At 42.2% G+C, this 15,451-nt stretch overlaps 1 protein-coding gene across 2 annotated transcripts in view; it reads right to left on the bottom strand.

Annotated features, from left to right (window-relative positions):
* LOC130368787 (src substrate cortactin-like) overlaps positions 1–15,451 on the bottom strand; it is a 47,435-nt gene that overhangs the window by 19,997 nt on the left and 11,987 nt on the right. For both annotated transcript variants that reach the window (XM_056573005.1, XM_056573006.1), the window contains exons 4-7: positions 8,317–8,446; positions 5,866–5,976; positions 5,303–5,357; positions 840–895 (exon numbers count right to left, since the gene is read on the bottom strand). In XM_056573005.1, coding sequence (XP_056428980.1) covers positions 840–895; positions 5,303–5,357; positions 5,866–5,976; positions 8,317–8,446 — 352 coding nt within the window. The remainder of the gene's footprint in view (positions 1–839; positions 896–5,302; positions 5,358–5,865; positions 5,977–8,316; positions 8,447–15,451) is intronic.

The raw sequence follows: 15,451 nt of genomic DNA, 5'->3' as shown, positions 1-15,451 counted from the left end.
ATCACTTATTCATATTTCCCAAGGAGAGCTGTGATTGGCCAGATGGTTCCAGCCACTCACAGCTCTCTGTGGAAAATATGAGTAATTGGTATATATACAGCTTATACTCATACTACAGTGGGGCAGGAGAAGAGCGGACGGCCACCTGCATCTATACATTATACAGGACGATCGCATCGGGTGTCAGAAATGACACTTGCTGCGATCTGTCTATTAATGCAGGTACTACAGCTCCCAGCATGGAGCAGAGTGTGCTCCATGTTGGGAGTAGTAGTACCTGCAGTTAAGGACAGGTAACAGCAGGTGTCACTCCTGACACCCACTGCAATCGTCCTATCTATTGCAGAGATGCTAGCACAGGAGAAAGCCGTTCGCATCTATACATTATACAGGACGATCCCAGGGGTGTCACTAATTAAGAAATGTGTTATTTTGAATTGAGTCGAAGTTCGGATTCGCTCCGAATCAAATTTTTCATGTAATTAGGAAACAATTCGACTTCCTCCAATTCTATTTGCTCATCTCTAATAGGCATCATGTAAAAAAATAAAAATAAAAGTGTATACTATTTTTTTACATGGGAGCAGCCTATGAGTGTAACATTTTACTGCATACCTATACTGTGGCGTATGTTAGGACATCCTCCCATATATACCTCTAGAAGAAGACACAAATGAACTGTGTAACCGTTACATGACATTTACTTTACTTATCTCTTGCTTGTTCTCTCCCTGTTACTTTTAGGTCACTAATAACAGCTGCCCTCCCTTTATCATTAAGTAATTATAGACCTTGTCCATCCTCGCTGTAAATACTTTTTCACTGTATCATTGTATCACCTTGTCCACGCGGTCGGTCTGGACTCCAAAACGTCCTCCAAAACCTTTGGAATGATCTGTGTAAAGAAAAATTAAGTACAAATGTTTATTCTTTTAACTAAACAGTCCTGGACTTATTGTTGTCCTAAAATTGGTGTAACATAGTTACTAAGGTTGAAAAATATATCCCTACTGTGTCCCTACTATGTTGATCCAGAGGAAGGCAAAAAACCCTGGCTGATGGCAATTGCCCCATACCAATGAAAAAAATCCTTCCTGACACCAAATATGGCATCAGAATAAATCCATAGATCACTGTTCTCTCCCTATTAATCTAATATCCAAAACCTGTAATATTATCATTATCCAGTAATGCATCAAGTCAGCTTTTGAACTCTTTCATTGAATTCCCCATGACCACTTCCTCTGGCAGAGATTTTCCTAGTCTCACTGCTCTTACAGTAAAGAACCCCCATCTGTGCAGGTGTAGAAACCTTCTTTCCTTTACATGTAGAGGATGCCTTCTTGTTATAGATACAGTCCTGGGTATAAATAGGTCATGACAGAGATCTCTCTCTACTACCCCCTGATATATGTATACATAGTTATTAGGTTGCTTTTTTCTAAATTAACCCCTTAAGGACAATGGACAATGGACGTACTCCTACGCCCCCGTTTCCGAGTCCTTAAGGACCGAGGAAGTAGGAGTACGTCCTGTCTATTCCCGGCCCCCCGCCGCTAGCCGGAGGGGAGCCGGTGCCCGATGCCTGCTGAAATCGTTCAGCAGGCATCGCGGCACATCGCCCAGGGGGGTCATGATGACCCCCCATGTCGGCGATGGCCGCAGATCACTGAACAATTCAGCCCAGCGATCTGTGGCGGATTCCGGGTCAATCGGGTCTCCAGTGACCTGGTGACCCGGAATTACATGCTGATCAGTGCCGTCTCTGAAGGCCCCGAACAGCCATAGCCAGCAGGGGTGAGGTGGCACTGGTGCCACCTCACGATCGCCCTGATTGGTCGGCCGGTTTACCGGCCGACCAATCAGGGCACCTGCTGCGGGTGTCACTCCCGCAACCCGCTCCGCCCCTCTTCCGGAGGACGTGAGCAGGTGCGGGAAGAAGATCCCGGGAGCTGGGGACCCCGATCCCCGGCGTCAATGTTGGGATCGGGGCCCCAGGAGCGGCGGCGGCGAGGGACTGACCTGCAGCGGAGCAGCAGTTGGAGGTAATTAACAGCCTCCTGCTGTTGCTTAGCAACAGCTCCCAGCATGCAAAAAGGGCATGCTGGGAGCTGTAGTTATGCAACAGCAGGAGGCAGACCACCACAACTCCCAGCATTCCCTTATGGGCATGCTGGGACTTATAGTTTTGCAACAGCTGGAGGCACATTTTTTCTATGGAAAAGTGTACCTTCAGCTGTTGTATAACTACAACTCCCAGCTTGCACAATCAGTTAGTGAATGCTGGGAGTTGTAGTGGTGCATCTGCTGGTTGCATAACTGCAACTGCCAGCATGCCCGTTGGCTGTCGGTGACTGCTGAGAGTTGTAGTTTTGCAACAGCTGAAGGCACACTGGTTGTGAAACACTGAGTTAAGTAGCAAACCAGTGTGTTTCCAGCTGTTGCATAACTACAATCCCCAGCCAAAGTAGTATGCCTCCAGCTGTTGCATAACTACAATTCCCAGCATGCCCTTCTGCTGTCCATACATGCTGGGGGTTGTAGCTTTTGCAACAGCTGAAGGCACACTGGTTGCAAAACACTGATTTTGTTACCAAACTCGGTGTTTCACAACCAGTGTGCCTCCAGCTGTTGCAAAACTTCAACTCCCAGCATGCACTTATAGACCGTACATGCTGGGAGTTGTAGTTTTGCAACAGCTGGATGTTTCTCCCCCACCCTCCCCCCCCCCCCATGTGAATGTACAGGGTCCACTCACATGGGCGGAGGTTTACAGTAAGTATCCGGCTGCAAGTTTGAGCTGCGGCAAATTTTCTGCCGCAGCTCAAACTGCCAGCGAGAAACTACTGTGAACCCCCGCCCCTTTTGTGACTGTACCCTAAAAACACTACACTACACTACACTACACTAACACAAAATAAAATAAAAAGTAAAAAACACTTCATATCCACATACCCCTACACAGTCCCCCTCCCCAATAAAAATGAAAAACGTCTGGTACGCCTCTGTTTCCAAAACGGAGCCTCCAGCTGTTGCAAAACAACTACTCCCAGTATTGCCAGATAGCCACTGACTGTTCAGGCATGCTGGGAGGTTTAAAACAGCTGGAGGCACCCTGTTTGGGAATCACTGGCATAGAATACCCCTATGTCCACCCCTATGCAAATCCCCAATTTAGGCCTCAAATGTGCATGGCGCTCTTTCGCTTTGGAGCCCTGTCGTATTTCAAGGCAACAGTTTAGGGTCACATATGGGGTATCACCGTACTCGGGAGAAAAAGGGTATTAAGGTTCACATTACCCCTTGTTACGTTCCCTGAGGGGGTCTAGTTTCCAAAATGGTATGCCATGTGTTTTTTTTTTTTTTGCTGTTCTGGCACCATAGGGGCTTCCTAAATGCGGCATGCCCCCAGAGCAAAATTTGCTTTCAAAAAGCCAAATGTGACTCCTTCTCTTCCAAGACCTGTAGTGCGCCAGCAGAGCAATTTTCACCCATATGGGGTGTTTTCTGAATTGGGAGAAATTGGGCTTCAAATTTTGGGGGGTATTTTCTGCTATTACCCTTTTTAAAAATGTAAAATTTTGGGGAAACCAAGCATTTTAGGTAAAAAAAATTTTTTTTTTACATATGCAAAAGTCGTGAATCACCTGTGGGGTATTAAGGTTCACTTTACCCCTTGTTATGTTCCCCGAGGGGTCTAGTTTCCAAAATGGTATGCCATGTGTTTGTTTTTTTTTGCTGTCCTGGCACCATAGGGGCTTCCTAAAGGTGACATGACCCCCAAAAACCATTTGTCGCTCCTTACCTTCTGAGCCCTCTATTGCGCCCGCCGAACAATTAACATAGACATATGAGGTATGTCCTTACTCGAGAGAAATTGAGTTTTAAATACACGTAAAAATGTTCTCCTTTTTACCCCTTGCAAAAATACAAAAATTGGGTCTACAAGAACATGCGAGTGTAAAAAATGAAGATTTTGAATTTTCTCTTTCACTTTGCTGCTATTCCTGTGAAACATCTAAAGGGTTAAAACACTTATTGAATGTCATTTTGAATACTTTGGGGGGTGCAGTTTTTATAATGGGGTCATTTGTGGGGTATTTCTAAGATGAAGACCCTTCAAATCAACTTCAAAACTGAACTGGTCACTGAAAAATAGTGAGTTTGAAAATTTTGTGAAAAATGTCAAAATTGCTGCTGAACTTTGAAGCCCTCTGGTGTCTTCCAAAAGTAAAAACACGTAAATTTTATGATGCAAACATAAAGTAGACATATTGTATATGTGAACCAAAAAAATTTTTGGGGGGAATATCCATTTTCCTTACAAGCAGAGTGCTTCAAAGTTAGAAAAATGCAAAATTTTCTTTTTTTTCATTAAATTTGGAGATTTTTCATGAAGAAAGGATGCAAGTTACCATAAAATGTTGCCACTATGTTAAAGTAGAATATGTAAAAAACAATGAGTAAAAAACAATCCCAATCAGAATGATAAGTAAAAGCATTCCAGAGTTATTAATGTTTAAAGTGACGGTGGTCAGATTTGCAAAAAACGCTCTGGTCCTTAAGGTGTTAAATGGCCTGGTCCTTAAGGGGTTAAAATAACTCTAATTTTGGCTATCTTGCTAAGTTCTGTAGTCATCCCATGCCATGTATTACTTACTGGTTGCTTGTCTTTAAACCCTCTCCAGCTCCACTATATCTTTCTTATACACTGGTGCCCAGTACTGTACACAGTATTCTATGTGTGGTCTGACTAGTGATTTGTACAGCGGTAGAATTGTTTCCTTGTTTTGGGCATCTATGCCCCTTTTGATTCACACCATGATTTTATTTGCATTGACAGCAGTTGCCTGATACTGGTTACATCATATAAATCTACCATTAACTAAAAGTCCTTTTCCATGTCAGTAGTCCCCAATATTTTCCCATTTAATACATACTTCCAGCCTGGATTTTTTTTGTCCCCATGTGCATAACTTCACATTTATTAGTGTTGAACCTCATCTGCCACTTCTCAGCCCAAACCTGGAAACTATCCAGATCCATTTGTAACAGTGCACTGTTCTCTATTGTGTTAACCACTTTACATGTGTTGTAGTGTCTGGAGAAATATAACCTAAGTTACCTACAGTGCAGATAAACCCAAGTGAATACAACAAATCCCATTCAATGTAAAAACATTTAACACATGATGCCAAATACAGCAAGGGTGGTAACACCTTGAAATATAACCTCAACATACAACTTGCCACATTATAGTTACATAGTTTCAGAAGTCTGTTGTTGCACAGGTTTTACTTACCTTGTTGCGATGAATGCTTTTCTGTTTGAGCCTTATAGTCATAGCCAACTGCAGACTAAAGAAAATTCATGTGTCACATTGAGAAAGCTACTTTTGTTAGCACTACTAATACAAAAACCACTAATACAGCTACTTATTTTAATAATAATGAAAACAATAATACTATTTATCCATATCTCTATAACTGCATAAACCCGCAATGCTTAGATATCTGCACCCCCCACCCGAAAAAAAAGAAAAACAAAAAACATAGGGGCGATTTATTGCTCTATTAAATAGTTATGTATACAAATAATTGGTAAAAACAATACATAGGAACCATAAATAAATAAATTAGGACCAAGTTAAGCCCCAAAAAGAGGCCAGTAGTATGTAAATAAACCAAAATATTTCATAGAAAATTTGTAAATGCATAATTCACTGACCGTCCCATAAAATGCCAATATTGCCAGCATTTCACTCAAAAGTTGATGACTGATAATTTTTGTCCCTACGGTAACGGAATCCTTAAAACATGTTAGACAATGTACCCTGTATTATTATTTCACCACACTTTTGCTTACCTTATCACATCTCTCCTTCTGCACACCGTATTTCCCCCCAAACCCTTTAGCTGCATCGGTCTGTGAGGAATGCTGTTCCATCTCTGCCCTATAATCATGTCCCAAGGCACTCTGAAATGTCAGGGGGTAAGAGGTAAGTCACCAGCAAACATTTAGAAAACTAACTATATAGACAGGCTCATGCGACTGTGGTCCCAGATGCCAGAGTTTTGGAACACACTTAAACATATTGTTATATATGTTATATTTCCAAACAAGATTTGTTCTGTAGTTTTACAACTTTTATCTAAAAGTAAAAAAAAAAAATAATCCTTTAATGGAATGTTAGTTATATATAATGAAAACACTGCGGCATTCACTTCCTTTTATATTTGTACCTTTATAACTAGCAGAATATATTGTGATTATTGCACAAATCCCTTTGCCTACATGACATTCCTTCCACAGGAACATGCCCAAGACATACTGTACAAGTCAACAGAGTGAAGATAATGATATATGCACTAGCTGTTAATCCCATATCAGATGATCTACTAAGATTTTTGTTTGATATTATATTATGTTAATATCTATAGTTGAATTAATAATCAGTGTTCTTAAACCACACTATAAACTATTCTGGGACCGTTTTATACTAATCTAATACTTGCATTATAAAGAGTACAATTTCTTAAGTTACATAGACACTGTCACCCAAAAAAAACTTTGGCCATTTTGTAGGATCATGTCAAATTTTTGATCGGTCAGGTTCTGATTGTTCAGACGCCAACTGATCCCTAGAATGAGCCAAGAGAAGAGCACGCTAACAGGACAGACTTACAATTTAAGTCTATAGTATTGTCTCGGTCAGCGCGCACTTTTCTCCCCGCCCATTCTAGCAATTGGTCAAGGACAGACTTACTCAGACCCTGACCAGTTAAAACTTTTGTCTTGTCTCAAGGACATGTGAAAAGTGTTTTTTTTTTTTTTTTTTAAGTGATGAGTGTCTAGCCATTAGACTGCTAAGACTATCTTAAAAATAGAGGCAACCAATCCACTGTTCTTGGTGGAATGACTGACAGCAGTTTCTATGATAGTAAATTGGAAGTATAGAAGCAGCCAAGAGACCTATAATGGGAAGTGACCCGTGCTTCATTTTAGACGCGGCAATCAACTTTGAACATAGTCTTAAGAAAAAATTGTAGCCAGCTCACTACTTATATGGTCTTATTGATCCAAGCACTCTGCATCCGTATTCTGGAAGCATGGACGCCGCTGAGCCGTTTCCTCGGTATAAGTACAATGCAAGAAAATCCCATAGGGAAGAGTGTCCAGCTCCCAGACGAAATTATATTAAAAGTCCAAAATTTAATTAATCCATTTCAAAATTAGATAGGATGAAAAACAAACCACCCAGTGAGTTGAAAACACAATCCCGATGTGTTTCGGACTAGGTCCTTGGTCCTTAATCAACTTTGAACGCCGCGTCTAAATGGTTAATAGCGCGCGGCACAGCGATCGATGACGCATGCTATTAGCCCAGGGTCCCGGCTGTCATTAGCCGCTGGGACTCACCCGGTATGATGCAGGGTCACGGGGCGACCCCGTGTTATATTACAAGACCCAGCGCAGGGTGTACAGGTACGTCCTGCATCCTTAAGAGGTTAAAATTCAGTGTTGTACTGTGGAGAAGCTTAAGGTCTACAACTCATACTGTCCTAACCCTTGATACTGAATTCACCCCATTAGCTTAATTCCACAAGGATCAAACATTTTTTCATACTAATTTTTCACAAATCTAGTGGGTAAAAAAAGGTATGAGTTACATGTGGATTTTGTTTCAGATTTCCCGTAGATCTCACTTCTATGCACAGAAAGAGACAATATCAATCACAAATCCCAACTCAATGAACATGCTGTGGCTGCAGGTAAAATTTGCAGCTGTTCTGACCCTTGTGGCTTCACCCAAGGAATTATGATGTTACTGCATTAGTGAGATTCTCGTTCTACTGTAGACACTTCCAGCTTTCCAAAGTTGTGAGCCAGTTGCTCTGCAATGACTGATAGTGGAGTAGCGTAGAAGAAGGTTTTTTACTCCACTATCAACTTAAGAGTGTATCCCTGTTTAGTGGCAGAGCTTGATGTTGTGGGCTTGAGGACATTATTCTGCTTTGAATGACCGAAGGTTCCGTCTATGTCAGATTATCGGGATTATCAGGATAGCTTTCTATATCAGAGGCATGAATTAGATAACAGGCTATGGTAAGCCAATGCTATGAAACACCAAGCTGCCTTGGTGCCTTGTTTCTGCCCATAGCAACCAATCACAGCTCAGTTTTCATTTTACCAGAGCAATAAAAGTAGAGCTGTGATTGGTTGCTATGGGCAGTCCCATGTAAAAGGGCATGTGCGGCTGACAAGTAAGTAATTTAGAGAGAGAGAATATTAGAAGTAGTATATTATGCAGATTACCTTGTCCATCCTATCTTTCTCTGTTCCAAATTGTCCGCCATATCCATAAGATGCTTTGGGACCTTGCTGAAACTCATTCTTCTTCAATTGCTCATGCTCTTTAGAGACATTGCTTCTTAATTCCTTTATGCTTTTTAGAAAACAAGAGTGTACACATTATGTGTTTTAGTAAAGAAATTGTGGATTAGCATTTGCTTAATACACTGGGGCAAAAAAGTGTTTAGTCAGCTACCAATTGTGCAAGTTTTCCGACTTAAAAAGATGAGAGAGGTCTGTAATTTCCATCATAGATATACCTCAACTATGAGAGACAGAATGAGAAAAAAAATCCATAAAATCACATTGTCTGATTTTGAAAAAAATGTATTTGCTAATTATTGTGGAAAATAAGTATTTGGTCACCTACACCTTCTTATTTAAGAGTCTCCTCTGTCCTCCACTGGTTACCTGTATTACTGGCACCTGTTTGAACTTGTTATCAGTATAAAAGACACCTGTCTACAACCTCAAACAGTCACACTCCAAACTCCACTATGGCCAAGACCAAAGAGCTGTTGAAGGACACCAGAAACAAAATTGTAGACCTGCACCAGGCTGGGAAGACTGAATGTGCAATAGGCAAGCAGCTTGGTGTGAAGAAATCAACTGCGGGAGCAATTATTAGAAAATGGAAGACATACAAGACCACTGATAATCTCCCTCGATCTGGGGCTCCACGCAAGATCTCATCCCGTGGTGTTAAAATGATCACAAGAATGGTGAGCAAAAATCCCAGAAGCACACAGGGGGACCTAGTGAATGACCTCCAGAGAGCTGGGACAAAAGTAACAAAGGCTACCATCAGTAACACACTATGCCGCCAGGGACTCAAATCATGCAGTGCCAGACGTGTCCCACTGCTTAAGCCAGTACATGTCCGGGCCCATCTGAAGTTTGCTAGAGAACATTTGGATGATCCAGAAGAGCATTGGGAGAATGTCATATGGTCATATGAAACCAAAAGTAAAACTTTTTGTTAAAAACTCAAATCGTCTTGTTTGGAGGAGAGAAAAAATGCTGATTTGCATCCAAAGAACACCATACCTACTGTGAAGCATGGGGGTGAAAACATCATGCTTTGGCGCTGTTTGTCTGCTGAGTAATAGCAAAAGGGGATCAGAGGGAAGGGGGAATAATGGCACAAGGGGATTAATATGGAGGGGAGGGTAATCATTATCCCCCCTCCATCTTAATCCCCTTGTGCCATTATTCCCCCCCTCCCTCTGATTCCCTTTTACCATTATCCGATTATGGCAAAAGGGCATCAGAGGGAGGGGGGAATAATAGAACAAGGGGATTAAGATGGAGGGGTGAATATTGACACAAGGATCTTAAAGGGGTACTCCGCCCCTAGACATCTTATCCCCTATCCCCTGTTGTTTTTTTTCTGTCTAAGTCCTCTCTGATGACACCTGTCTCGGGAAACGCCCAGTTTTGAAGCAAATCCCCATAGCAAACCTATTCTAAACTGGGCGTTTCCCGAGACAGGTGTCATCAGAGAGCACTTAGACAGAAAAGAACCACCTTAACTTCAGAAGCTCATCAAGTACTGAAAGGATTAAGATTTTTTAATAGAAGTAATTTACGAATCTGTTTAACTTTCTGGAGCCAGTTGATATATATAAAAATTTTTTTTCCTGGAATACCCCTTTAACCCCTTAAGGACCAGGCCATTTTACACCTTAGGACCAGAGCGTTTTTTGAACATCTGACCACTGTCAGTTTAAGCATTAATAACTCTAAGACGCTTTTACCTATCATTCTGATTCCAAGACTGTTTTTTCGTGACATATTCTACTTTATGTTATTGGTAAAATTTTGTCGATACTTGCATCGTTTCTTAGTGAAAAATTCCAAAATTTGATGAAAAAATTGAAAATTTTGCATTTTTCTAACTTTGAAGCTCTCTGCTTGTAAGGAAAATGGATATTCCAAATAATTTTTTTTTTATTCACATATACAATATGTCCACTTTATGTTTGCATCATAAAATTTACGATTTTTTACTTTTGGAAGACACCAGAGGGCTTCAAAGTTCAGCAGCAATTTTCCAATTTTTCACAAAATTTCCAAAATCACAATTTTTCAGGGACCAGTTCAGGTTTGAAGTGGATTTGAAGGGTCTTCATATTAGAAATACCCCATAAATGACCCCATTATAAAAACTGCACCCCCCAAAGTATTCAAAATGACATTCAGTCAGCGTTTTAACCCTTTAGGTGTTTCACAGGAATAGCAGCAAAGTGAAGGAGAAAATTCACAATCTTCATTTTTTACACTTGCATGTTCTTGTAGACCCAATTTTTGAATTTTTACAAGGGGTAAAAGGAGAAAATGTATACTTATATTTGTAGCCCAATTTCTCTCGAGTAAGCACATACCTCATATGTCTATGTAAATTGTTCGGCGGGCGCAGTAGACGGCTCAGAAGGGAAGGAGCGACGAGGGGATTTTGGAGAGTACGTTTTTCTGAAATGGTTTTTGGGGGGCATGTTGTATTTAGGAAGCCCCTATGGTGCCAGAACAGGAAAAAATACCCACATGGCATACAATTTTGGAAACTAGACCCCTTGAGGAACGTAACAAGGAATAAAGTGAGCCTTAATACCCCACAGGTGTTTCACGACTTTTGCATATGTAAAAAAATGTTTTAAAAATGGCACTAAAATGTGTGTTTCCACCCAAATTTCACATGTATGCAAGGGTTAATAGCAGAAAATACCCCCCAAAATTTGTAACCCCATCTCTTCTGAGTATGGAGGTACCCCATAAGTTGACCTGAAGTGTACTACGGGCGAACTACAATGCTCCGAAGAGAAGGAGTCATATTTGGCTTTTTGAGAGCAAATTTTGCTCGGGGGCATGTCGCATTTAGGAAGCCCCTATGGTGCCAGGACAGCAAAAAATACCCACATGGCATACCATTTTGGAAACTAGACCCCTTGAGGAACGTAACAAGAAATAAAGTGAGCCTTAATACCCCACAGGGGTTTCACGACTTTTGCATACGTAAAAAAAAAAAAAAAAAATTTCACTAAAATGTGTGTTTCCCCCCCAAATTTCACATTTTTGCAAGGGTTAATAGCAGAAAATACCCCCCAAAATTTGTAACCCCATCTCTTATGAGTATGAAGGTACCCCATAAATTGACCTGAAGCGCACTACGGGCGAACTACAATGCTCAGAAGAGAAGGAGTCATATTTGGCTTTTTGAGAGCAAATTTTGCTCGGGGGGGGCATGTCGCATTTAGGAAGCCCCTATGGTGCCAGGACAGCAAAATAACCCCCACATGGCATACCATTTTGGAAACTAAACCCCTTGAGGAACGTAACAAGGGGTACAGTGAGCATTTACCCCCCACTGGTGTCTGTCAGATCTTTGGAACAGTGGGCTGTACAAAATGTTTAATTTGCACAGCCCACTGTTCCAAAGATCTGTCAGACACCAGTGGGGGGTAAATTCTCACTGCACCCCTCATTACATTCCGTGAGGGGTGTAGTTTCCGAAATGGGGTCACATGTGAGGTTTTTTTTTTTTTTTGCATTTGTCAAAACCGCTGTAACAATCAGCCAGCCCTGTGCAAATCACCTCAAATGTACATGGTGCACTCTCCCTTCTGGGCCTTGTTGTGCGCCCCCAGAGCACTTTGCGCCCACATATGGGGTATCTCCGTAGTCGGGAGAAATTGCATTACAAATTTTGGGGGGCGTTTTTCCCTTTTACCTCTTGTCAAAATGAAAAGTATGGGGCAACACCAGCATGTTAGTGTAAAAAAATTTTTTTTTTACACTAACATGCTGGTGTAGACCCCCAACTTCACCTTTTCATGAGGGGTGAAAGGAGAAAAAGCCCCCCAAAATTTGTTAGGCAATTTCTCCCGAGTACGGTGATACCCCATATGTGGCCCTAAACTGTTGCCTTGAAATACGACAGGGCTCCAAAGTGAGAGCGCCATGCGCATTTGAGGCCTAAATTAGGGACTTGCATAGGGGTGGACATAGGGGTATTCTACGCCAGTGATTCCCAAACAGGGTGCCTCCAGCTGTTGCAAAACTCCCAGCATGCCTGGACAGTCAACGGCTGTCCGGCAATACTGGGAGTTGTTGTTTTGCAACAGCTGGAGGCTCCATTTTGGAAACAGTGGCGTACCAGACGTTTTCATTTTTATTGGGGAGGGGGGCTGTGTAGGGGTATGTGTATATGTAGTGTTTTTTACTTTTTATTTTGTGTTGGTGTCAGTGTAGTGTAGTGTTTTTAGGGTACAGTCACATGGGCGGGGGATTACAGCGAGTTTGAGCTGCCGCGCAAAATTTGCTGCATCGCAAACTTGCAGCCTGATACTCACTGTAAGCCCCCTGCCCATGTGAATGTATCCTGTACATTCACAGTGGGGGGGACCTCCAGCTGTTGCAAAACCACAACTCCCAGCATGCACAGTCCATCAGTGCATGCTGGTAGTTATAGTTTTGCAACAGATGGAGGCACACGGGTTGGGAAACACTGAGTTAGGAAACAGACAATGTTTCCCAACCAGTGTGCCTCCTGTTGTTGCAAAACCACAACTCCCAGCATTCTCAGGCATGCTGGGAGTAGTAGTTCGGCAATATCTTTAGAGCTAGCTGTTGCCGAACTACAACTCCCAGCATGCTTGGAGTTGTAGTTTTGCAACATCTGGAGGACTACAGTTTGCAGACCACTAATAGTGGTTCCCAATCTGTGCCCTTCCAGATGTTGCAAAACTACAACTCCCAGTATGCCAAAACTGTCCAGGCATGCTGGGAGTTGTAGTTCTGCAACATCTGAAGGGCCAAATGTTGCAGAACTACAACTCCCAGCATGCCTGGACAGTAAGGGCATGCTGAGGATGTGTAGTTTTGCAACATCTGGAAGGGCACAGTGGTCTCCAAACTGTGGACCTCCAGATGTTGCAAAACTGCAACTCCCAGCATGCCCAGACGCCAAGGGCTTTCTGGGCATGCTGGGAGTTGTAGTTTACAGGGTCCCTTTACAGCAATGCATGTCGCTTTACGGCGACGTGCATTGCTGTAAAGGGCCCGACCGCGGCTGAAGATCTACTCACCTGTCGCCGCCGCCGCCGTCTCCGCCGCCAGGATCCGGGTCTTCAGGGACGAGGTAAGTACCGGGGCCGGTCCCCAGCACTCCCCCGTCCCCCGCCGCGTCCTCCGGTCTTCCTCCCGTCCTCTCCGGACTTCAAGGGGCCGGGCAGGACGGGAGGAAGTAACCGCCCCCCCTCCTGCGATTGGTCGGTTAACTAACCGAAGAATCGCAGGGGATCGGAGGAGGTGGCCGGCTTGCCACCTCGCTCCGATACTCCAGCATGGTCCTGGCTGTCTGTGACAGCCGGGATCATGCGAAATTACCGGGCGGTCGGGTCCCAGAGACCCGATCAGCCCGGTATCGCCGCAGATCGCAAGGGCGATTTCCCTTGCGATTTGCGGCGATCGCCGACATGGGGGGCCTACATGGCCCCCCTCGGCGTTTGCCCTGGATGCCTACTGAAGGATTTCAGCAGGCATCCAGTTCCGATCTCTGCCCGGCGAGCGGCAGAGACCGGAAAATGCCATGACGTTGTGGAACGTCATTGGTCCTTAAAGCCCAGGGTGCCATGACGTTCCACAACGTCATTGGTCCTTAAGAGGTTAAGTATCGCATTAGAAAGGTAAGCACACGCCATTACGAAATTAAGTACTTTTATGACTTATGTTGTCCAAGGGTACCCCTTGCACGTAATTTTTGCGCAAACTTAGGAGCGGGGGGTATGCGTGGACATACTTTCTCCCTTTGGAGGTACAGTCACGAAAAATGTTGAGAACCACTGCTCTAGAGGAGATCTGCAATGAGGAATGGGCCAAATACCAGCAACAGTGTGTGAAAACCTTGTGAAGACTTACAGAAAATGTTTTATCTCTGTCATTGCCAACAAAGGGTATATTACAAAGTATTGAGATGAACTTTTGTTATTGACCAAATACTTATTTTCCACCATAATTTGCAAATAAATTATTAAAAAATCAGAAAAATCTGATTTTATGGATTTTTTTTCTCATTATGTCTCTCATAGTTGAGGTATACCTATGATGAAAATTACAGGCCTCTCATCTTTTTAAGTGGGATAACTTGCATAATTGGTGGCTGACTAAATACTTTTTTATCCCACAGTAAAAATTCTTTGGCCTATTGTTTTATTCAACATCCAATATGAACAAGAAACTATGCAGTTCACGCAAATCTGATTGAAATGCAGCCAGATTTTTCCTTAGGGTAAAAACACATGATCAGGTTGCATTGCAGTATTCAAAACTGCAATAAAATTCTTCCATTACTTACTATTGGAAACTGACATGATGGAGTTTAAGGGTATGTTCACACATACGCAGATTTGATGCACAGATTTGATGCACAGGATTTTCTGCTGCAGATTTCAATGGAAACTAAATGACTGATCACAGCTTCTAATCGGCAGTTACAAATCCTGCGCATCAAATTTGCGCAGGATGCTGTAGTGTGAATGTACGCTAAAACTGCTACGCAACCTGATCATGTTTTTTCACCTGTATACCTGTCGTAGTTGCCAAAAGTTGGACCCCCTACACTATCTTCATATCTATCTATCTCTCTATTTACATGTATCTCCTATCTATTTATCTGTCTATTTATTTATTTATTTATCTACCTATATACTACGTACCTCTATCTATCTATTGTATCAATTATGGTCACCAAAAAAAAAAAAATCGATAGTGATACTATCTGTGGTTGCATCACAATATTATCACCAAAAAATAAATTACATAATACATAATAACGTCATTTAATAATAAACTTTTATTGTTTAAAAACAAAAAACAAGAACAACATAAATGAGTACAAAATAAACATATGTTCAGGTGCGGCAATTAGCACAAACAGAAAGTGGAGGGATGTCACAAAAGCACATAGATAAGGTAAGGTACAGTATTATAGGTATATAAATGTAGGAATATACAGCATATTAAGAAAAGCAATACAAATGCATAGAGAAAAGGAAGGCTGAGTACCTACAAAGTTAGTAAAAAAGGAATAAATGGACTGTGC

The sequence above is a fragment of the Hyla sarda genome, chromosome 4 (assembly GCF_029499605.1).
Source record: "Hyla sarda isolate aHylSar1 chromosome 4, aHylSar1.hap1, whole genome shotgun sequence".
Lineage (NCBI taxonomy): Eukaryota > Metazoa > Chordata > Amphibia > Anura > Hylidae > Hyla > Hyla sarda.
Note: the sequence above shows the minus strand (reverse complement) of the source record. Positions and strands in the feature narration are given on the sequence as shown.